This window comes from Strongylocentrotus purpuratus, unplaced genomic scaffold (genome assembly GCF_000002235.5).
Source record: "Strongylocentrotus purpuratus isolate Spur 01 unplaced genomic scaffold, Spur_5.0 spur5_scaffold_7, whole genome shotgun sequence".
Lineage (NCBI taxonomy): Eukaryota > Metazoa > Echinodermata > Echinoidea > Camarodonta > Strongylocentrotidae > Strongylocentrotus > Strongylocentrotus purpuratus.
In genome coordinates this window covers 7,746,654-7,772,252 of record NW_022145613.1, presented here as the reverse complement: position 1 = coordinate 7,772,252, position 25,599 = coordinate 7,746,654, and the positions used below count along the sequence as shown (strand labels likewise).

The 25,599-nt window shown below is 38.6% G+C and overlaps 2 protein-coding genes across 2 annotated transcripts in view; both read left to right on the top strand.

The window, feature by feature from the left end:
* The window catches only part of LOC100891020 (structural maintenance of chromosomes flexible hinge domain-containing protein 1-like), a 99,919-nt gene extending 99,699 nt beyond the window's left edge, over window positions 1-220 (top strand). The window contains exon 23 of the mRNA XM_030973989.1: window positions 32-220. Within this exon, the coding sequence (XP_030829849.1) occupies window positions 32-220 (189 nt within the window). The remainder of the gene's footprint in view (window positions 1-31) is intronic.
* LOC105447417 (structural maintenance of chromosomes flexible hinge domain-containing protein 1-like) lies at window positions 155-24,218 on the top strand. Its single transcript, XM_030973988.1, has 20 exons — window positions 155-212; window positions 863-1,076; window positions 2,016-2,145; window positions 2,461-2,700; window positions 3,259-3,384; window positions 4,771-4,853; window positions 5,503-5,660; window positions 5,938-6,124; window positions 6,857-6,941; window positions 7,348-7,479; window positions 8,485-8,587; window positions 12,193-12,312; window positions 13,016-13,101; window positions 14,048-14,170; window positions 14,466-14,656; window positions 19,745-19,857; window positions 22,259-22,329; window positions 22,745-22,910; window positions 23,407-23,565; window positions 24,067-24,218. Exons 2-20 carry the CDS (start codon window positions 895-897, stop codon window positions 24,216-24,218), a joined length of 2,607 nt encoding a protein of 868 aa, XP_030829848.1. The 5' UTR covers window positions 155-212; window positions 863-894.
* Window positions 24,219-25,599: the final 1,381 nt, after the last annotated feature.

Here is a 25,599-nt window from a genome sequence, read left to right as displayed (position 1 = left end):
AATAGTCACCTCTGATTTGATCTTCCCTTAGCACATCAAAGGAGTCAGCTCTGTAGAGAAAGCCATCACTGTCAAACCCAGCACCAGAGCCTGTAAGATCAAGGTATTCTTCTGCCAACACCAGTACCTTGATGACCCAAAGAAAAAACCTGTCGAGGTGGAACACAAAGGAGATATTGAGTGGACGGCCGGAGAGAATACATCACAGATCAGTGAGTAGAGAACAGTCATATATTTCAAGAGATTCTATTATTAATTAGAAACGCTGTTAAATCGAGTAATTAAAAAAAAGGCGTGTTCACAATAAACATGATTTTATGTGTTTAAAAAAGGCAAATGGGGGATTGAGAAAAAGAAAGTGCGTGTGTGTAGCAATTAACACCCCCAATTAAAGCATACTCACTGATCTGTGCATGAGACATGTAGTGTGTCAGATATGTGAGGCTTGCTGTAATGTTTAAAGGTAGCTTACCACATCATGTGGATTCAAGGATTTAATGATCCCTCTCTTACGATCTGTACAACGTATAATTGTTTTATATTTATTATCTCATGGTTTGTCTTATGCTTCTTATTGATATTGGTCCGTGTATAATATCTTATTTAAGTATGTATATTTATGTACTAGCCTATACCTTCAGGCTTCAGCTAATATAATAAGAGCCTTCTGCAGAAACCTGATTTTTTTTTTGGTGGTAATTCACAGGCATTAGTTGATGGTTTCTTTTCTTTTCTTATTGTGATTATTATTGTACTTTGTTTTCATGTATACTCTTTTATTGACATACTCCTTTATGATCTTGGAAATGAAATGAAATAGAAAACAGAATAACATGAAACTGTTTTATTCTTTTTCTGTCAGGCTTTGCTCTGTTTGATGAGGGTGACAACCGCATGGAGATTACTAAGGAGCAGGCAAACAAGTTCAAGTTCAACTGGTTACTCAGGTTCGACCCCTCCACCATCATGGAGGGGTACTTGCCCGCTATCAAGGTCCCCAAATCGGTGGGAGATATCAAGTTCTGTCAGCTGAGACTCACAGATGGATCGGGCCTGGAGTTTTCCTTCAACATCAAGTGAGTGTTGTATTAAAAGCAGATGCACATACGACGTGAAGATCGATATGTAGAGCAGGATTGCACTCTGTATTACAAAAGTTTTAGGCCAAATCTATAAAAAATTAAAAAAATGAATAGCGTCCTGCCTTTTTGAAAAATAGGGAGGAGGCCCTTTAAACAAAAACAAAAACAAAAAAAAGGAAAACGAAAAAAGGAAAACAAATTGAAAGAAAAAAAAGCAGGCGCCCCCCCCCCCCAAAAAAAAGAAAGCAGGTGGGGACGCTAAACATGATTTTTGTTTAAATGGCCTTATGTGATAACCTACTTGTTGTTACATTTGGCTAAATTAAAAGAAATACTGTTATTTCAGCTGCCTATAGTAGATTTATGTAGGCACTCCAAAATTATCCCTGAAACCACTGCCTTGTAACTACCATGTAAATAACAATTGTGTAAACATCCTAATTAAGTGAATGAAAATACCAAACTAAACTAATAATTATATTGACACAAGTGTTAAAAAACCCAGCACCAAGACTGTTTCGACAGGCAAGGAGGCTCGACGAGTCAATAGTAGAGCAGTGGTCTAGAAACAGGAGGTCCATGGTTCGATACCAAGTCGATGCTCTAGTGCCCTTTTAATTTAGGAGATAGTCCTCAATAATTGCCTCTGAGAGGAGTTACAGTCATTGGTCCACTGGTTGCTTACCTTCAAGCATGTACTTACTTTTTAGTAGTCATGTCAAACAAAAGAAACACAAAAACAAACATGAATGTTTTAAATCTTTACAATCGTTATTTTTGCGCTATTACCCTTTGGTAGGGCATTGATCCTCATTACCGAGTCCCTCGGAGAGGTCGTAAAGGTGTCGGTCCCCTGATTGTTCACTTACAGTCAGGTAAAATTAACACACAAACATAAATGTTAAAATCCTTACAATTGTAAACAAATTTCAGGCCAATCCCTGGCAAGGCCACGAAGATCAAGTGTCAAAGCAAAAAAAGTGTAAAGGTGAAGCTTGGAGAGATCTTAGATGGTGATATTGTCGTCCATGTCACTGATGCCTATGGGAACACTATACATGAGGTAAGAGAATAATGACGTATAAGTCCCAAGGAAAATGTTCAATTCATAAAGTTTGTACCATAGGCCTACTGCCTTATACATGAGCTGTAGAGCCACTTGAAACATGGATGCTGTGCCCTGCTTAAAGTCAAAGAAATTATGTAAGCAGCATCACTATTTACAACAAATTATGTGTCCCATAACTTATTTTGACTGCTTTTTTCGTTTCAAAATTAATATTCAAAGTTGAGGTAATGCCCCTTCGAACGCAATCAACAGTTCTAAATCGACATGCAACAAAGTCATATCACTAAGGATATATTGTTTCTTTTACAGCTCCCTCATGGTTCCTTGAGCAACCTCAGTGTGAAGGCAGACGATCTAGACATCAAAGTCCTGCAGAAAACCCTTCTACCTAACGTGGGATTTTGCCTTCAGAACATCAAGTTTGACGGTTCAACGCTAGGGGTCAGGGAGATCGTAGTGGAGTACAACACCTTAACGGATAAAATCAAATTAGAGGTGCTTCCCGGCCGACCGGCGAAGCTGAATGTGATGGGCTGGGGGCAAAATGAGGTATGGCTGCTAGGGGGGGGGGGGGGGGTTAAATAACACATGCTCCGGTGGTTGTACGACACTTGCTCCAGCCACGCTTTGTGTCAGTTTTGTCCACTGACCAAATTCAAAATGTCAACCCTGGACCGAATACCTAGTAAACCTATCCCAACTCCTCGACCTAATCCAAACCCAAAACCCAATTACAATCTTAACCCCTGTAACCTAAAACTTAACCCTATATCTTTGATGAAATAAAGCCAGGAGCAAGTGTCACTGCAGCATATATCAGAGAACCACTCCAATGAAGACTGCCCAGGAGGACATATCCTACAATTACTTGAATTACTAACTTCATCCCCGACTAAATACTATACCTAACCCTATTCATAGTCCTAGCTCTTACATGTATCCTAAACCTGACCTTAAACCCAATTATAATCCTTACCCAGGGCTCAAATTATTTGTTTGTCCACGGGGGCTCTTCCAAAAAAAGAGGCTCACGGGTGCTCTTTTAGTATGAGAATAATATGTTGAGAATGATAACAATGATGATAATCATGCTCCTCTTCTCTATAGACACTGATAGCATATGACGGCGTCCAGATCAGCAATCCATTGGATTTTCAAGTTTGTGATGAATCTGGCAATCTAATCTCCGATGTTAACGCAACTATCTCACTGCAATATGACAAGACATTAAAGGCGAGTGTTGCATTTCACCATATTTTAACATCTTCTCAATTTTCTTAGATGTGAAATATACAATGAATGAGTGGTTCCCTAATCTTTTTGGCCGTAGGATCTACGTCAGACATTGTAGATCACCTTTGTAATAATAACTTGTAACAATTGGGGCGTCTTATATAGCTCACATGCCCGCCATGATGCTCCTGACGCTTTCACATTATTACATCAGTCATATCTGACGGCTAATTATGGAGCGCTCTAGTATACTATCTATTTATCTATCTGAGTATCTTCTCCCGGTTCGGAGGTTGATTGCAACATCTCTCCATTTCACTCTATCTTCTGCCATTTTGGTGCACTCTTGCAGTTTTAGTCCACTCCAGTTCTTGACATTCTCTTCCCAGTTGATTCTGGGTCTCCCTCTAGGTCTACTTCCTTCCAATACATCCTTTAAGAGGCTTTGTTGCCTTTTAACATGACCAAAGTATTTGATTTTTCTCTCCTTAACTAATCCTACTAGTGGAATTTGTTTACGCCCTGCAATGTACAATATCTCTTTGTTGGTTTTCATTCGTTTCCAGGATATTTTCATCATTTCCACATTTCAAAAGATGTTATTCTATTTTCCATGGCCTTGTTTATTGTCCATGTTTCTGCTCCATACAATAGGACAGACCATACATAACAGTTTACTAGTCTCAACCTAAGCGCAAATGTCACCTTTTCATTTTGTGAATAATCCTTTCATTGCCAGAAATGTATTCCGAGCAATTTCTATTCTTCTTTTTTATTTCTGTTTCGCATCTGGCATTATCTGTGATATTTTGTCCTAAGTGGATGTAATTACTGACTTGCTCAATGATATGTCCATCGAGTATCAAACATATTCTAGCTTATTCTCTGTTCTACTAAAAAATCATTGACCTAGTTTTCTCGACATTCATGCTTAGACCAAACTCTTCACATTTGACTTTTACAATATCAAAAATTGAATTTCCAGATATGAAAGGTGTTAGTAGTGATAACGCATGTAAAAGAGCAAAAGAATACCAGGTAACAAATTACACCTGGTTAGAGTGTGGAAGGAAAATATTGATTAATGCCTGCCATAGGATGTTAGCTCGTGCCGGGCAGGGAACCCTTGGATTGAGAGTCAAGTGAATGAGCCACTATACCGCACCATTTCTATACGACTCTGAAAATACAAAACTTGAAGGGCGCTGGGCTGCTTTTCATTTATGAAACATTCTTTTCAGTTCTTGATCATTATGATGAGTGAGAACATTTGATTCAACTGCCTAACTTTAGTTATATTAAATAATTGATTTCTGTTGTTGTTCTTTCTTTTCATGAGTGTATCAAGTCACGTCACCATGCGTTATTTTTGTTTGCTGCATGCAGGTATCTTCAATTGTACCTCTGACAGCAAAGCCAGACAGTAAAGGTCAAGTTACCTTTGGGAAGCTGACCTTATCCGGTCCCTGGTGAGTAGATTCATGTTATCTTTCAAGTAGAGTTGAGGATTTCATACTTCAATTTGATGATTAACTTTGATTAAAGTTATGCTAAAAAGGGAATTATACACAATGCTTGCAGACCACTCATTTAAAAAAAAAGATTATTACTGAAACTGCTGTTTAGGATCGTTTGCATGATCTTCATGTGAATGAAAGATGGAGTTAAAAATAAATCTTTAAAATAGGAGGGACCTTTAACTAAAGCTTAGATCTACTGATCTACTAATGATCATTTGCAACTTACACTACGGCACAAACAATGTTGAAGAACTGATCAATATGTGCGCATATCAAATACATAGTGATGACATCATCGCATGCAGTTGCCTACAGTGGATAAATGCAGATTTATGACATCATGATACAGTATGCATTTGTTTTGTGTGATATCATATGCCATGCACAGTATTTATGAATAGTACATTTAATACTAATCATGGCTCGTGACAACTGCTGTCAGCTTATGGTAACTTGCTCATGTACATGAAGCCCTTGTGAATTGTATTTCATCACATGATGCACAATGGACCGATTACGCAGATTCTTTGTATGGCGGATATAAGATGAATTTAGAAACAAACATTTCAGCTGTCTCCGCTGTCTTGTAACCTAACAGTGGGAAGTACATGCTACAAGCGAAAATGTCCATGGAGTGGTCATCCCTCTTGAGTTCTGATCTTGCTGTTGAACTCAAGCCAGATCCCAAGAAGGCACATAAACTTCAGGTGGACTACAGAGAAGGGTGTGTCTACATTGCTGGGGATCTTTCTCCAGGTTAGTGTAGGGGTGAAGCACGATGGCAACGCTGATGTTGATGGTGATAGTTATGATGATGTTGATGATGGTGATGATGACGACGATGGTGATGATACTTATGGAAAGGATTGAAAGATAATTGGGAACAGCAAGATGGTAGGGATAGCAATTATCATAATGAGGAAACTATTTTCTGTATAGAAATAGGAAGTTGTCATTTGTGTGTTACTTAATTTGGTTTGCCTTTAAAAAATTCCGATTATAGCAAAGCAAGTGCTCTCTTTCAATCTCCTAGATTTTGACATCTCTTTAATTGCTGCTGATGAGAGCACCATGACTAAAATCCCTCAGGAGAAGATTTCCATGAGTCTATGGGAGTCCACTACCAACGATCAACACTCTGGTCCGCCACCACAGAGGGCGCAAATTACAGGCATGGACAAGCCCAGTGAGGAGGATAGGGAAGGACATTTCTACTGCAGGTGAGAAACACAAAACGAAATCTCTAAAGATTACTTCTACAAACTCAACTTCTTTCTAAACTAGGGCAGGCCTCCACATTAACGTTTTTGTAGGTGGTCTGGCTTGAGATTTTAAGGGGCTGTTTTTTGTTGAACTATTTCTTTTAAAATTCATGGTCTGGACTGACTTTAAATGTTGTATGCCCATGTGTCCAAGCTGCCTGATGGTGTCAATCCGTGCCTAGGGGGAATGTAAATGTGTTATCAAGCTTACAAGGTAAGACTTTTTTGTTTTTTAAGGAGGCAAAGAACAAATTATTACATTATTGGATATTCGCTTTTAGAATTTCAGCCAATTAAATACTTGTGTACTGTGAAGTTGACTAAAAGAGACTCTTGCCTCTTGCCCAGTCAGGGATGTCAGAACAGATAATTTTGAATCATACATCAAATGTTGTAGTATATACCTTTGTATTTATACATATATATATATTTTTTATCAATTATTATACTTAACATCAATATATTAAAACATTTTGGACCATAATTTGACTGTAAATCTGAGGGAAAGACTTGATTAAAAGCTCAATTATCCCCTTAAACAAGAATATGTGATAAATGATGTGAAGGTAACGAAAGGTAGCCTTAGAGGAGTATCATCTCTTCTCCACCACTATACAATAACTGAAAATTAAGAATTTCTATAGATAATGATAAGGTTCAGTAGCTTCATCTATTGTTTTTACTTTTTAGAAAACGAAAACTACCCCCAAAGGCACGCATGCATTGGATAATGTTTCAAGCTTCCCTGGATCAACAGATGCTCTACTCTGAACCGGTGAGTAGGAACAAGGATAGGGAGGAAGGGGTGTATTGGAGGGTAACCCCACCAAGGTAGGTTACTACGACACATGCACAGGCAACAATTGTTCCACAGTGAATTTCCTACACTAACCAGGGTTGTTGTGCGGCAGCCATCGGTTTTGCTTGTACAGAGTATGTCAAATTAGACCCACCCCCCCCCCCCTCTCTTCGCCCCTCGTGCAAGTTGTTATAAATCCTCAATTCCAGACAAGTTATGTGTCTTTTGTATAAACCCCTATAATGGGGCTTTCGAGTAAAGTGGCATGTCGGTCTACAATGCAATAGACTTGTAGAGATCACACAAGATTTTTCCCGTCCTCAGTACCTCTGTTCGTATTTGTGAATGTGTTTTTTCCGTGTTTCTTCCTGAACCCATTCAGATTGGGTTTGACATCCAGCCTGGTCCACCAGTAAAACTGATCCCAGAGATAGCCCCGCCAACTCCCATTGTATGCAATACACCTCAAGCACATAGCAGGACTCTCAGCGAAGCGCTCAGGCTACAGCTTGTGGTAAGTCTTTTCTTTTTTGTGACCACGCTGCCCCATATATGGGGTACCCCATTGAAAATGGACTGGAGTCTATTGAAACTGTGTGTTATATCAAAATTAAATCGATTGGGTTAAACATGGATGTAATTTAAAAAAAGGATTTTGTCAGATTTCAAGCCCTTGGCCCGTATTCAATTCCGCACTTAAGCTTGAAATATGAGTACTTTAGTTAGAATTCGACTTAGAAAAAATACTTAGCCAATTTTGGTATTCAGTTCAAACTTTTGGTCAAGTATTTTCCCCTAAATTTAAGACAGCTCTTTACCAGACTTAAGCCAATTATGTGAAGGCCTCGATAACAATGAATCATAACACTTATATTAGCGTGCATTATTTTATTGCGACGTATTGATTGCGCATTACTTTTGATTGACTGTTTGATGTAGCAATGCTTATCAGAAAGTATTCTACTTAGATTTTGTCTTACGTATGTAAAAATCTAAAATGTGATTTGAATACGAGATAAGTAAAGTTCTTAAGTAAAGCTATTAAAGCAATTTACTTAGTAAATTTCTTACTTATTCTAAGTATCGAAGTGAATACTGGCTCAGGTACGTGTCTGTTTCAGGCTTTTTGCTGTTTTTGTTTGTTAGCCTATTTGGCTTTTTTAACACATGAGGAGGTGCAATGGCTCATCAGTAGTATATATAGCAGTTGTCTCACAACCGGGAGGGCCCGGGTTCAAAATTAAGTCAATGTACGTGTGCTTCAGCCCTTTGGTAATACATCCTCACTACCAAGTTCCTTGGAGAGGGGTCGTTCCCCTGGTTGCAGTACAACAATTGTCAAACATAGGATAACAAGCTAGTTGAGTGAAACTAATTTATATCATTATAAATATTTAACCTTCACCTTCTTTGATCTCTAGACTGCCTTTGTCAATAAGTTTATTAAATGTGAAATTGGCAAGCAAATCATCCAAAGAACAATTGGATGTTAACCACCTTTTTTTGGTGGTACTTGTAGGATGACTTTGGGAATGTGACCGGCAAAGATTTGACGGATAACATTGAAGTTCATGTGAAAGGCAACAATGGAGCTGAGCTGCCTAAACTCCAGGGCAATAAGAGTATGATGCAGTTCCCGTTGAATAAAGGCATTTGCTTCATTCAGGCGAGTCTCGTACAATTTGTTTCTCTCCCTAATTCCTCCACCGCTCCCCTTCCCCATTCCCCTCCCTCTCCTCCCCCTCTCTGTCTTTCTCTCTCTCCCTTCCCTTCCTCCCCTCCTTCTGCTCCTTTATCTTGCCAACCAATGATAATTACAAACAAGAAACCAGTATTTTTGATGAATTTAGTTTTAGAGGTTTGGTCATGGAATAGTTTAACTTTCCCCATCTGATAGAAATATACGTGAAGGAAAAAATAAATATTTTATTGACAAGATGTATTTGATTTCATTTCAGAACATCTCAATTCAAGAGAATACGCCAGGACATGATGGAAGTGAGTACAATTTACACTTCTCACTAAAGAGCAAGGGACCTGAAGTGAAACCGTACATCCAGCCATTTCTCTTCTATAATAGTAAGAACAATGTTGGAATTTAAGGCATTTCAGTCATAATTGACCATTTCTGCATTAATAATGATGATACCGGTTTCTTTAATAGCATTTTCCAATTTCCTGACCAAAGTGCTATTAACAGTATTATTATTATCCCGGTCACTGGATTAAATTACTATTCTGGACATCACTCAGGCTAGTCACCTTCTCGCAAATGCTAGTTAAAAGACAATGACAGTGGCATCCTACCAGGTACCCATTTAATCCCTGGGTAGAGAGAAGCAATGTAGATAAAATGCTTTGCTAAGGGACATAAAAGCCGTGCTGGGGCTCAAACCCACGACCTTTGCTTTTCCAGGCAAGGGATTAATCCAAGTCAAGTGCACCAGAATGGCAGAAGATGGATTGAAATGGAGAGAGATATTGCAATCAACCTCCGAACCGGGAGAAGATACTTAAGATAGATAGATAGATTAATCCACATTATGAAACGGGTTCTATAATCTAAGCAATCCGATTGATCAATTGACTTCACGTGGATAACCCATGCTCGATATCTACCAATATCGCTTTCGCTTAATTCAGCCAAATTGAATTTGTGCATAAGTTTCAATATCTAGATCTAGGATATTCTAGGCCTAGATCTATTTATTTAGATCTAACTTAGATCTAGATCTAGACTATATTGTAAGAATTTATGACTGACCCGTGTTCAGGCGCGGATCCAGGATTTCTTAGGGGAGGGGGCCCAACTTTTTTTTTTTTTTGCTCCCGATAATTTGAAAATCGCGCCGGCCGAAAAGTCGCTCAGTGGGGGGGGGGGGGGGGGGGGGGGGGGGGGGGGGGGGGGGGGTACAGAGCACAATTTTTTTTTTTTTTTTTTGCTCCCGAAAATTTGAAAAACGCGCCGGCAAAAAATTCGCTCGGTGGGGGGGGGGGGGGGGGGGGGTAGTGAGCACATTTTTTTTTTTTTTTTTTTTTTTTTTTTTTGCTCCCGAAAATTTGAAAAACGCGCCGGCAAAAAATTCGCTCAGTGGGGGGGGGGGGGGGGGGGGGGGGGGGGGGGGGGGGGTAGTGAGCACATTTTTTTTTTTTGTGATCCTCAAAAAAAATTCAATTTGCACCCCCCCCCTTGAGCGCCAGGGGGGGGGGGGCCCAACCCCAAAAAATCGTAAAAATCACGTGATTTTACATGATTTTTTTCCCCCGGGCCCCCCCCCCCCCTGGCTCCGCCACTGCCGTGTTATTAAACAAATAATGCACTGTTTCGTTCGTGTTTTAGGGCAGGGCCAGTGCACCAAGTTTAGTCAGTGCCCATAATGATAATGCACGCGCCCGCATGGCAAGTGCATTATCGATATCGCACTGACTTACACTAACATACCTGCAACAGTGCATTATTTGTATATTGACTACGACACCTCTAATTATGAGTAACTATACATCTTTCCTGTGTGTATAATTAAATGTATCATTCAATTGTATTAGTTTCTATACCAAATAATACTACTACTTTTATTTTTCCAAAAAAGAAGTGGTAATAATAATAATAATAATAATAATGTAACTTATATCGCGCCAAATCCACTCTGTGGAGTGCTCAAGGCGCGTGTAAACAGGAAAAAAGATCAAGACTTGAAAAGAAATGTTTTGAGATGAGTTTTGAAAGAATCAGAGGATAAACATTTTTTGATGTCTTCAGGAAGGCCATTCCATAATTTAGGACTAGAGTATGCAAAAGATCTTTCCCCCACGTTTTGGTAATTTTGGGGGTTACAAGAAAATTGGAAGTGGATGAGCGTAGAGGTCTTGCAGGAGTGTAGTTTTGGATTAGAGAGATAAGGTATTGAGGAGCAGAGCCGTGAACGCAATGAAAGGTGAGCAACAAAATTTTGAAAACAATGCGATCTTTTACTGGGAGCCAGTGTAGCGACTGCAAAACTGGGGAAATGTGGGTACGCTTGGTGGTCAGAGAAACAATACGAGCTGCAGCGTTTTGAAGCTTCTGAAGCTTGGACACTAGATTCTGGGGTAGATTGATTAGGAGGGCATTGGCAAAATCAAGACGGGAGGAAATCAGAGCATGAACTAATTTTTCGGTGGCAGACTTGGACAAATATTTACGAATAAAACCGATATTACGCAAGTGGTACCTTACAGATCTACAAATATTAAGAACTTGGTTAGACATTGTCATATGTGAGTCAAACATAACACCAAGATTGCGACACGTTTGTGACAAGTGAATTATGTGGCCAGAAAATGAAATGCAATTGATATTAACTTTACTAAGCTGTACTTTGGAACCAAATATAAGGAATTCACATTTGTCTAAATTTAATTTCAAGGAATGTGCGAGCAACCAATCAAGAACATCAGCCATGCAAGATTCAAGGCGATGAACGGCTCGTTCTGCAGCAGCTTGATCTGAATTGAAGGAAATCATAAGTTGAATATCGTCTGCATAAATATGATAATCTATGCCATGTTGTAACAAAACTTGTCGCAATCCAATTAAATAAATTGAGAAAAGAGTGGGCCCGCCCACAGAACCTTGTGGTACTCCACAAGAGAGAGGCAAAGCAACTGATTTGCAACCATTAATACAAACGATCTGAGAGTGGTATGACAGATAAGACTCGAACCATTTGTATGCCTCACCCTTGACACCAAGTGAACTAAGTGTGTTCAAAAGGATAGTGTGATTAACGGTGTCGAAGGCGGAGGACAAGTCTAGCAGCAGGAGAGCAGTTGAGTTTTGTGGTAGTAGTTTTGTGTACAGATGCAGTGGGACTGAACAAATTTCAATTTTCTTTGTGGTTCAGTATTTTCACATGTTTTTACACAACCTTAGATAACTTAAGCACACATCCAAAAATAATTATTTAGACTGTCGGCTCCTAGAGTGGTTACATGTTCAAGTTACCAGTGAAGATCCCAAATATAGTTTCCATTTGAAGAATAGTTAAATGTAGTCGGTGAATGATTCAATCTAAGGATGGAAGTATGAAACCAGTTCTTCAACTATTCATGTGTTTTGATTTTAAGAATATGAAATTGCGCTCACGAAAAAGGGCAAGATCATTTTACAGAGTTTGTTAGGATTTGTGATTTTTTTTATAGCTTGGATGTCTAATCCATGACACTAAATTTCTGTTTTTGTACATAGATGCCAAGAAGCTGCAGCGGATGTCTCAGCTATCGAAGGAGAGAGACACACTCACTGCTTCTATCAAGGCATCCAAAGAACTGTTTGAAGGGATACAACAGCGTCTACAGATGTCCAAAAGTAATGGCTCAAAGGGGCATGTATGGAATATTTTCAGGAGATGGAGGGAATTAAATGTGATTCTGCGGAGAGAGAAGAAAGGGAATGAGAAGGAAAAGAGTTCAAGAAAAAGCCCCATCCACATCATTTGCTTACAAGAGCCATTTTCTCTCCATATACACAGAATAACGACCCCCTCCCCAGACAGAACTATCACCTCTGAATAACCACAGGATTATTACCCTGGCTTTAGCACGGCTGCCATACGGCGCTCTAGCATTTCAAGGAATAAATTTTGACCAGGTACCCATTTACTTCACCTGGGTGGAGTGTGGCAAATGTAGATCAATGTCTTGCCAAAGGACATTAGTGCATTAGATATGAATCAAGCAGAACTCCCTCTCCCATTAAATTTGTATTCATTCGATATCAAAAAGTTAAGAAATGTGTTAATCTGTTTTTTTTATAATGGGACCAATGTTCGAAAAACTGGAACTTTCCATTGACAATGTCTTAGTTTGTATGCGCGCACCAAAAGGGACCGGAGTTTATTTTTTTCTTTACATGTTAGTCATACTTTATCTTACAATAGAAACGTTAGAATATTTGAAGAATAATATTGTGTGTACCCAATTTGGAATATGAGTTTTTTTTTTAATGTACCCCGTAAGGAATTGCATATTTTGCGTTCCATTTACTTTTTGCGGCTTATTTTTTGTGACAGAATCTGCTGAGGATGCTGCTAAGAATGAGCTCGAGTTACGAGAAAAGTTGAGACAATTGGGAGTCCGGGATGCACATATAGCAACGGTGAGAACACAATGTACCCCAAAGCAGGTGCGGATCCAGGATTTCTTAGTGGAGGGGGCCCAATTTATTTATTTTTGCTCCCGAAAATTTGAAAATCGCGCCGACCAAAAAGTCGTAGTAAGCACATTTTTTTTTTTGGTCCTCGAAATTTTTTAAATTTGCAACCCCCAAAAAGGTAAAAATCACGTGTTTTTACATGATTTTTTTTTTGCCCCCCCCCCCCCCCCCCCCGCTGGATCCGCCACTGCCCCAACGGCAGGAACTATCCTTAGAGAATTCACAACATTTTCTTTCCATAACTGTGGTATCGTAAGACTAAACTATTGCAGTTGGCTAAAGTCTCTAGCTGTAGGGATGGCTGTCATTGATAAAATAGTGATAAACCATGATAAACCATGATAAAACCATGTCGCAGAAGCTGCTTGTGAATGCTTGTAATATTGAGGTCTGGTGATAAGGAGCATTTCCAGAGTCTTTTGGATCAACAAAATATGTATAAACTAACAAATATGTGTTGTAAATCAGCTTTCCTGGAGAGCACAACTCATATGTGTACATAGGAGACTGCATGTTCTGCTTATTATTCTTATAAATAATAGCTTATGTTATGTGCCTGCTACTCAGCTACATTTTATGTATTATACATTTTCTAAACAAAAATTTTGGCACATTTTTAATAAAGCAAATTTAAAGATGAGCAGGCGAAAGAATTGAAATAACAATTTAAGTGGTACATAATTATAATATAATGCTAAGAAAGTTGGAAGGGGATTAAAATCATAGATATATGTAGATGGCCACTTGAATAAAACAAATATTCATCATAACAGAAAACTCTATAAAATTAGTAGTTATGTCAGATTTAGAGGAATAAGCACCTTATGTAAACAATTTGCTTTTATTTCATGTTGTAATGTAAACAATTTGCTTTTATTTCATGTTGTAGAGAAAAGAAGTCCAAGAATTAATGACATCTACTAACGAAACAATTGAAGAGCTGAGGAACAAACCTAGAAGGATTTGCAGGATAAAGAGATATGAGACCCGGGATGGTGAAATACTCGGAAAGGTAAGCAATTCTTACCAATGTCTAGTTTGTTATTGTTGTCTTATACTTTTTTTCATTTATAGTGTATACTTCCATTATGAATGTTCAGTGAAATGGAAAAGTGGTAACTTGCGTTTTCTGAAGGATAAAATCGTTTTAAAAAGTCATCATTCATGTTTTGGTAGCAAGAAGAAAAGAAAAAAAAACAGCATTTAAAAAAAAAAAAAAATAAAGTTTGATGTTACATGGCTCTATTTATCAGTATGCAGTCCCACATATTTATTTAACCGTTCTCTAACTCAACCATACTCCACAGGTAGCACACCTGGTTGAGGTAGAAGATGAGAATGTTGCTTATGTGTTATCGTGGCATATGGCCTCAGATATTGACTGCGTCCTCACCACCACACTCGCTAAGGCCAATGAGGTCTTTGAGAACACAAATATGCGTCAACAGGTTCTACCCATCGAGTCGATCTACAAAAACGGCCTGACCGAGTGGGACAAGTGAGTGTGCAAACCAACCTTCAACTCTCATCTTAGTTTCTACAATAGTGCAGGAATGAAGAATTTTTCTAAAAATTTGTCAGTAATGCGCCCTGTTAAATCAAGAAAGGTTAAATTGTCATGTCTATAGAAATGATGGTTTTTATTTGTGAAGTCATCTCATTGGTAAGTTAAAAAAAGTAAAACACACCCTCATTCCTTACCATTGATGCCATTTTTGTTTTGTTTTAAAGTCACCCTGTGTTATTATGCATGCTTACTTATATAGCAAATTATGCTATCGTAGATATACCCTCCCTGAATTGTGTATGAACTCATTTGTAATAGGATCTGAATTGTAAAGGCTTGTACAGATATGACGCAGTAGACCACTGCAAAAAAAACACTTGTTTCACATGGAAGTGCATAGTTACAGCACACAACAAGGTACTATCACTTATTATAGCTCTGCGCTATAAGGTACAGAAATATAAAGAGTATGACACTTACATCATTTAACAAAAAGCCACCGTTAGCCGTTCCATATCTGAGCGAGACTTAATAATAACATAAAAACTGTTGCAATAAAACATAAATCTTTTTCTTTCACTTTACTGCATTATGGTGTCAAGTGCAAGGCCTTTGATATACAAATATTTACAAATATACTATTACCCCGGTCATGGGATTCAGTGCTTGCCCGCACACACTGTGTGCACAATGACGGTCGCATCCTACCGGGTACCCATTTAACACCTGGGTGGAGAGTGGCAAGTGCAGGTTAATATCTTGCCAATGATATTAGTCCCGCGTCGGGATTCGAACCCTCGACCTTCGCATCTCCAGTCAAGCGCCTTAAACCACTCGACATATACTACTCATATTGAGAATAAACTACATTGTACTATTGTTTCATTTGTAGGTACTTGGGAGTATTGGTTCATGTATCCCTGTATTCTCCCTTTCCATTTGTCAGCGTATATTTGTATTTTATAAACCTAACTTTAGTTACGTATGTCAAATTCTAGTTTAAGGAGCCTATCCACAACAAGCTCTGCTTTTCCATAGGCTCCGCTACTATATCTTTTAAATTCAAGTGAAGGATAATTTTCTGAATAGTGTGTACCGGTATTGTATTCATAGTCATTTTGTTGTTACACTCTTTGTATGAGATATTGTGGAAACCAAAGGATGTTGTAAAAAGTAGTTGGATCTCTTCGTGTTCGGTTGACCTTCCTGCACAATTTCTAGGTGGACTACCTTGACAATATGCTGCTGTGAAAAAATGGAGGCCATGCATAAATAATGTACAATATTGAAGATTATTTTTAACAATACCTCATTTTACCATGTGTAAAATAAAAAGAAATATATATTTTCTACAATATGTTACCACATTCAAAAGGTTTGAGGATGATTTGCATAACAATTCTGAGCCAAAATAAGCTTTTCTACTTTTTTTTCCAAGAATATGAATTAAACCAAAATACCCTTTTGTCCATATTCAATAGATCGGATGACTTCTGACTTGAAGTTGCGGAAAAACACTCCGGAAACCCGGTTAATATCATGTATAAATTCCAATGGTTTTATAACAAAGACGCTAAAGCGCTCTAAAATTGACACTTTGATATGAGCTATAATGGTAAATTTGTTCAACTACAAATTTATTTGTTCCACATTTTACAAAAAATATAGATATATGTCTATGTCCTCTTAACGTTTTTTACGTTTTATTTCTCATAGAAGGCCCAATTTTGTTATATATCTCTCTCTATAATGTGTAAAAGGCGTCATTGGAGGGACATTTGGAGTGAAAAAATGAGTCATTAAGTAGACATTAGAGTTAGGGTTAGGTTTAGGCTTGGGTTTAGGCTTGGGTTTTAGGGTTAGGATTTTTATGATGTCCACCTAATGTTCCATGTAGGGATGGAACATGAAGTGGACATCATAAAAATCCTAACACTAACCCTAATATAAGTTGGTATATATATATATATATATACCAACTTATTGTATTAACAAGACATCTATACAGTGTTTATAACCCTACATGGTAAATTAACCGTACATCATCAAAACTGGTATATTAACCCTATCCCTAACCCTAAATTCAAAACAATATAACTAATTAAACTAATGACTAGTGCCCCCCCTCTCCTAGAACAAAATTAGACAAATCTACAGATTTGTGACAGAAACCGATTATCAGAACACCAGCGAATCATACGAGACTTGGAATAAAACTAGATGGAATTTTGACTGCGCGCAGTCGAAAATGATGCCTCCGCCATAGAGCAATTTAAAAAATTCAAGTTTGATTGTAATCCATCTGTCGGTTTTAATGATAATGCACTCACAAGCTATTCATAGGCATACATAATTAGCCCCAATGACCTTGACCTGATGACCCTAAAATATAATCAGTTCATTGGCTCTGCAAGATACATGTACATGTCTTGAGTTTGATAGTATTCTGTCTATTGGTTCTCATGATAATGCGATCACAAGCTATCTGTACATACATAATGAGCCCTGTGACCTTTGACCTAGTGACCCCAAAATCTAATCAGTTCATTGGCTCTGTTATTTAAATACATGACCCAAGTTTGGCAGGAATCCATTGATAGGTTCTTGAAATAATGCGATCACAGCTATTTTTGAAAACATGAGCCCTGTGACCTTTGACCTTCAACCTCGTGACCCCAAAATCCAATCAGCTCATTGGCTCTGTAAGATACATACATGACGTGAGTTTGGCAGGAATCCATCAACCGGTACTTGAGATAACGCGATCACAAGCTATTTTTGCATATATAATAAGCGATGTGACCTTTGACCTTCAACCTTGTGACCCCAAAATCTAATCAGTTCATTGGCTCTGTTAGATACATACATGACCCAAGTTTGGCAGGAATCTATCGACCGGTACTTGAGATAATGCGATCACAAGCTATTTGTGCATACATATAATGAGCCCTGTGACCTTCAACGTTGTGACGCCAAAATCTAATCAGTTCATTGGCTCTGTAAGATACAATACATGATCCAAGTTTGGAGGGAATCCATCAATTGGGTCTTGAGATAACGCGATCACGAGAACGGGACGTACGTACGGACAGACGGACGGACAACCAGAAAACATAATGCCTCCGGCTACTTTGTAGCGGAGGCATACAAAAAATTGAAAGGATTTAAACTGAAACATTCAAATGTACATACTTGGTAATGGGGTTCATGACCTGTCCCCCCCCCCTTCCATGTGACCTGCCAATCCACCCTCCCCTAATTAAAAACAATAGAAGATGGTGCCAAGTACAATAGCATTTAGACAAATCAGTGTATATCATTTATGCCTAGATTGTTAATGGCAAGCATGTATGCCAACACCATATCCTTTTTGCTTACTTCCCCTCTTTCTCTAAAGTTTAACAAAAGTCGATTTCTATAACTGTTCTTTCTTTGTCACGTTTGATCGATTGATTTGTTGGGGGACAAGAAACCATTTAAAGTCATTAGTGAAATAAAATGATATTTCGATTCATAAGACAAATAGGTTCTAAACGAATTAAAAGATTTGTGATAAGTCAGGGGCTTATAAGGGAAAGTGTACAAGCTTTGCACACATAAAAAATAGTTTTAACAAATCGAATGAGGAAAAAGCGAGCAATTAAGCAAAGAAGGCATTTTGATTTGAATTATTTGGTAACATTATGGTTTGTAATGATGTATAACATATATACCTTTGCGAACTGAAAATATTTGAGCATTCCTTCTGATTTGTTTAAAGGCATCGTTTAACAATGTTAATCTGAGATGCATGGCCCTATGTGTTAAAAGTGTCTGTGATATGGCTTAATATTAAAGTGTTTCAAAAAAGTAAAAATCTTTGAGTGATCGGTTGTACCAAGAAGTTCTTGGTTGTACCATACTCATTTCCCCAATAGACTGCAGTGTTATAAAAACCGTTAGGAAAACAAATTCTGAAATTTCTAATTCCAATCATAGATATGTTGATAATCAGACAGGTGATTGGCTTGTAAATGTCATGGGATTCATGTATGACTTACAGGTTTATAACAATAATTGCAGCATGAGCTAAATCCAAAATTTTATTTTTAAATCTGAGACAATGTTACCCGATGAAGAAAAAAGAGGGGGGGGGGGTTCAAATTCTGAACACAAACCGTCCAGTATCTACCAATTTGGTATTGCGTTTAAATCACATCTATCTTTTGAATTCTTGGCCCCATCTTAGTTGAGATTTATCCAAACTAAGGAGCCTAATGCACCTTGTTCAATTCAACTTTATATTTGTTATTAGATTTGTTCTCGAAAGTCGAAGTTTTTTGAAAAGGTTGAAAATAATTTTCTATTGAAAAAGTTGTATCCCTTTTAAAACATTCAAGTTTTTAGGGTGCAATATTCAACAAGATAAGAGGCTGGAGAAACTTACAATAGGGGGCAAAGCAATGGGAATTACATTTTGATGTCAAATTTTGAGCCATTAAAAAGTGCTAATTATAAACAACATCTATATTAAAGCTCAAAATTACGAGATCTAATGCAACCTATTTATGCGAGACGCGATCAAGCTTTAAAAAACTTCTTCTTATGCATTTAGCCTTGCATATTGGGGACCATGTATTCGTGTGGTTCAATTTTGTTTTCCTTTCCCCCATTTCCTCTTCTCTCTTTTACATTTATTGTGCGCCCCCCTTTTTTTTTGCTCTCTTCAAATACACATGCCCCTACCCCCATAGAGATGTCACTATGTACCGAATAAATAGGAACCTGTAGATTTGTGATTGGTTGAAGGACTTTCGATCAAGTTAAGGCTCATTTAGATATGATACGGCAAAACCTCTCCAGACTTTTTAACGATGATGTAAAGTGTAATATGCTTCACGTCTATTTATCTGATAACACAGCTAATTAAGTGAATACACGTTGGACCTTTGATGCGCGCAGTTACCATACGTGTACACGTTTTAAAAGTTACGGTAGATTTTGTGTGTGCTGTAGAATACAGCATCATGTGAACGAGCTATTTCTCCCAAAATTCATCCTTTTGAACTTGGTTCATTTCATTTTTGTGTTTTTTGACAGGCCTCTACCACACACGAGAGTACCCATGAACCATGGTCAAACCCCATCAGGCAACCCTGTGTATGCAAGGCACCTTTTAAGGTTCACTGGTCATGAAGAGAATTGCAAGATAGGTGTGTAGAGAGTTTTTTTTTTTTTAAATCTCTCTCGAAAAAAAAAACAGGGACATTGCTATAATGTAAACATTAACAGTGCATGCAACAGAGTATATTATTTTGATTAATGGATTTGCCTCCCCCTCCACCAACCCGGTTCTAGAGATGGATGGTTGCTGCTTGTACTGAGTGTAGTGTTTTTGAAAAAGAAGTTATAGTAGTACTGTTGGTTGCAGTGATTATAGTGGGTCAATGTCGCTATTCATAAGGACCGCTATTCATAAGGTCCGCTATTCATAAGGTCAACTATTCATAAGGACCGCTATTCATAAGGTCCGCTTTTCATAATTGGAGAAAAGGGTCATTATTCATGAGGGTCATTATTCAGAAGGACCGCTATTCATAATCAAAGAAGAGGGTCGGTATTCATAATAGGAGAAGAGGGTCGCTATTCATAAAACGACGTGAGGGTCGCTATTCATAAGGGTCCCTATTCATAATATTACAAAAGGGTCGGTATTCATAACACAGAAAGAGGGTCGCTATTCATAATACGAAATGAGGGTCGCTATTCATAATACGAAATGAGGGTCGCTATTCATAATGGAAAATGAGGGTCGCTATTCATAAGGGTCATTATTCATAAGGGTCATTATTCATAATCAATGAAAAGGGTCGCTATTCATAATAGGAGAAGAAGGTCGCTATTCATAATACAACATGAGGGTCGCTATTCATAATAGGAGAAGAGGGTCGCTATTCATAATAGGAGTAGGGGTCGCTATTCATAACAGGAGAAGAGGGTCGCTATTCATAATAGGAGTAGAGGGTTGCTATTCATAATACAAAATGAGGGTCGCTATTCATAATAAGGAATGAGGGTCGCTATTCATAATAGGAGAAGAGGGTCGCTATTAATAAAAGAGTAGAGGGTTGCTATTCATAATACAAAATGAGGGTCGCTATTCATAATACGAAATGAGGTTCGCTATTCATAATAGGAGTAGGGGGTCGCTATTCATAAAAGGAGTAGAGGTTCGCTATTCATAATACGAAATGAGGGTCGCTATTCATAATAGGAGAAGAGGGTCGCTATTCATAATAGAAGTAGGGGTCGCTATTCATAATAGGAGAAGAGGGTCGCTATTCATAATAGGAGTAGAGGGTTGCTATTCATAATACAAAATGAGGGTCGCTATTCATAATAAGAAATGAGGGTCGCTATTCATAATAGGAGAAGAGGGTCGCTATTAATAAAAGAGTAGAGGGTTGCTATTCATAATACAAAAGCGACCCTCTTCTCCTTTTATGAATAGCGAACCTCATTTCGTATTATGAATAGCGACCCTCATTTCGTATTATGAATAGCGACCCTCTTCTCCTATTATGAATAGCGACCCTCTTCTCCTATTATGAATAGCAACCCTCTTCTCCTATTATGAATAGCGACCCTCATTTCGTATTATGAATAGCAACCCTCATTTCGTATTATGAATAGCGACCCTCATTTCGTATTATGAATAGCGACCCTCTTCTCCTATTATGAATAGCGACCCTCTTCTCCTATTATGAATAGCGACCCTCTTCTCCTATTATGAATAGCGACCCTCTTCTCCTATTATGAATAGCGACCCTCATTTCTTATTATGAATAGCGACCCTCATTTCGTATTATGAATAGCGACCCTCTTCTCCTATTATGAATAGCGACCCTCTTCTCCTATTATGAATAGCGACCCTCATTTCTTATTATGAATAGCGACCCTCATTTCGTATTATGAATAGCGACCCTCTTCCCGTGTTATGAATAGCGACCCTTATAAGTAATGAACCTTATTTCGTATTATGAATAGCGACCCTCTCGTCGTATTATGAATAGTGACCCTGATTTCATATTATGAATAGCGGTCCTTATGATTAATGACCCTTTATATGAATTATGAATAGCGACCCTCATCTCACGTTATGAATAGCGGTCCTTATGATTAACGAACCTTATTTCTTTATGAATAGCGACCCTCTTTTGCCATTATGAATAGCGGACCAGGAAGTACGGGAATTTGCACGTTATGAATAACGGTCCTTATGAATAGCGGACCTTATGAATAGCGGTCCTTATGAATAGCGAATAGACCCCGCAGTCAGAGCCTATTTCGTACTACATGTGTTAGGATTACGGAGTGTACCTCACATGGCTCAGAGTTTTAGTGGTTTTGGGTTTAAGTTGGGAATTTGATAAAAGTTAATAATTGCATGCAGAGCAATTGTCACCCAAGCATATGTCATGCGAGTCAAATTCTCCGGAGCTTAAATATGTGGGTGGTTTCAGAACAGCTGGGTCTACATATATATACCCTGACAATTGTTTAAAAAAAAAAAAATATAATTGTCAAATGATATTTCCTGTTTTGTTTGTACAGCCTTCAGGCTCTTGCTACAAGATAACATACTCTTGGATACTTTGGATGACGCAAGAGCATACAGACAGTCAGTAAGTTCATAGAGATGCTTTTTGTCTACATTATAATATTTTTGATCGTGTTTAGGGTAATGCTTATAGGCAAAGGAATCTAATTGCTTTGCAAAAAAAAAGAAGGTAAATACCTCTGTTATTTCTGAAGATATCACTGTGAAATTCTGCCATGTCTCCTTATTCCAGTGCTGAAAACGGTACTCACTTTACTTTAAAATGCTTATGAGTATATGGTAATGAAACTTTCTGTAAATCCTACATGTAGCTCCATCAAGCAAGTAGGCAATACAAGAAAGATTGTTGCTGACTATATTTTCATTTGAATTGATTGTAGCTGACTATATTTTCATTTGAATCGAGAAAAAAAAGTATTGTAGATTTCAAAGTGGAAACCATGTTTCATTCCTTGTCCTCTGTCTTCTCCCTTCTTCAGATTGTGAAACACATGCACTGCCCCACTCTCCTCACCCGCGACGGCAACTGTATCCGTGGCAGCGGAAAATTTGGAGGATTTCGGAACCGATGTCCGAAAGACCTTCAGGGATGCGTCTTTGGGGAACCTCCTCCCAAACAGTTACAATCACTGGAGAAGCAGATGGGTAAGTCCTCATAGCCAGAGTATAGTCTTAACTGGTTGATTAATTGTCTTTTGGGCAAGATTACCTGTCTAACGCAATCAATTGCGACACTATAGATAAGAGACAGGCAATTTCAACTTTGTGATTGATTAGAGAATTTGCAATCATTGTGGATCACTTGCAACTTATTGATAATAAGGAGCTAGACATGCTGGCTTGCAAAATCCTTGTCTTAGTAAACAGTTAGAAAAGAGGATAAGGATAAGATTTTAGCGTAAAACCATTCACAAAATTGTTGATCTGCTTGTACGTTTTGCTATATTTTTTTACAGGACTCATAATGTAACTCAGCTTGTATTTGTTATGTGACCAATTCCTTATAGCTCTTGAAGTTTTTATCTAAAATTGATTCACAATTTCAATCAAATTCAAATAGAGAAACAAACTGCATTATTTATCCTTTGGGAATTTTAAATCATGAGCAAATTTACATTTTTGTTCTCTTAATGTAATGCAGTGATCCTGGAGCAGATCATGCATGCCATCGAGAGTCGTGAGCAGGCTGAGGTAGAGTACAAGGATCAGGAGGTAGCCCTAAGATCAGATAATATGGTTACCAAGCAACGGAATTGCCAGGAGGACGAGGAACAGCTTGCCCTCATCAACCAGAAACTCAGTAAGTCTGTTTCTTTCAGAATTGAAATCGGTAGACCGGAAAGCTCGTAGTTGGTGAATGTCTGCTGGAATTTCTAAGCATGTGCAGTAGAAGTGGCATGGTCCAGCAGATACGTCGTCGAACTGTCGATCACCATTTAATGGAAAAGTTTATTGAAAGTTTGCTAATCGTGGATGTTTTGAGGAAGGTTTGTGGTCACAAAGATGAAACTACAGGAATCAAATTCCCAGATCTTTCTCCCAGCATGACCGCACGATCTCAAAGTATTTAAAAACCAAATTTTGTAAATTCATGAATTTAGAACATTTAGAACAATTCAATTTAGAACATGCAAGTAAAACATTCAGTGAGCATTTTATTTTGTCAATACATTTGCTCTAGTCAATGCTGAGCAGGGAATATAGCTAACCATGCTAAGTGATTGTGTTGATCAGTTAACGTGGCTTATCCTAAATATTGTTATTATTTCTGTCTCTCTACCTCCGTCTTCCTCGATCACAGAATTGGCTGTAGCTTCAAGCAAAGATCGTTCTTCGATTCCAATTTCCATCACATCTTCCAACTCAAGTGGGCAGTCCACTTCCCGAGGAACGATGAGACGGTCAGCACCCTCTGTGCCAGGGGCTCCTCAAACCAAAAGAAGGAAACCATAATGGTATGACCCCTCCTTCAGCTGTGATTTGTTTGCTTCAGACACCCCCTCCCCACCATTCCACACTGTCAATGTTTAAACAATACCTATATGAAGCACAGTAAATGTCATTTGTGTGTTCAAGATTGTATATAATATTTGTATTGGAAACTCAAATCCTTGTACAAATTGTGAGCATATATACCACATCTATGTAGACTGATATAAAGTAACACTGTTCTGGCTCTGAGCAGACACTGCCTTTTAGTGACCTCTCCAGATATCTGCAAATGGTCGACACTTATGCTACGTTTACACTATATTCCCCGCGGCCACGGCAGACCGTTTGCCCGAAACGTAGTGCGCCGTGGGATTTGGGCCATTTTCTTCTCTGTATTCAAGTTTTGTTACGTCTTGCCAAGTTTTCTCACGGTCTATCACGGTTTCCGTGACGGGCCGTGGGAGGCAAAGGGGATGCTGTCCTGGAGGCCCCAAGGCACACTTCGTTCGGCCTGCGCTCTATCACGGATGCCAGTAAGTTCCCTGCCGGCCCGTCGCGTTCTGATGGGGACCCTCACGGTCTTTTCACGCTCTGTCAAGGCTTCTACAGATACAAAAAATGACATCGGGCAGCTTTGAAGCACGTTTGTTCCCACGGTATAAAAAAGGGCCTCCCAAGCAAAGCAATCATTGCATCCTGCGACCAGCGCGTCGTGTCACACCGAAGTAGAACGCAACGCGCCTTAGCTAGCCGTGCCCGTACACCGTCCCTACGGACGTTTTGTTATGGCCAATTACGTACTGTCAAGCTTTGTTGTGTCCACCCCGTTTTACTTCGGCCTACTAGGTTCGTCATCCGTACCGTGCCTGCCGTGGCAATTTTGTTGACAGTTTAAAAGTCTGGCCCGGCATCCACGGCAATCACGGCCTGTCACGTTGTCCATTCAGTCCTCCTGCGTTGTCTCACGTCCATCCCGTTTTATCCATCGTGGCCTGAAACGTGACTGCCGTAGCCGCCGGGAACATAGTGGAAACGTAGCATAACCCTTGAGTACGAACAAACTCATGGCAGCCCTCTTGTGCTGAATGTTGTTTTGATGTTTGATGATGTATTCTGAAATGTGGAAAAATAAATAGAATAATGCTATTCCTACCTCATTTCCTTCATCCTTTCTAACTTATTTCTCTCTCTCTCTCTCTCTCTTGCTCTCTTATTTTATTTGTTGTTTGTTTTGTTTTGTTCTTTAAAATCTATCTTTTTATTAAAGATAGACTTTATGTGTGTGCGCGATGTACATACCATTTATATCAAGAACCTCCATACGTGCTTCTGTTATATGTACTTTGACTGGGGAATAGGGTCATGGGGAGAATATGATAGTGCCTTATCTGTGTACATATCA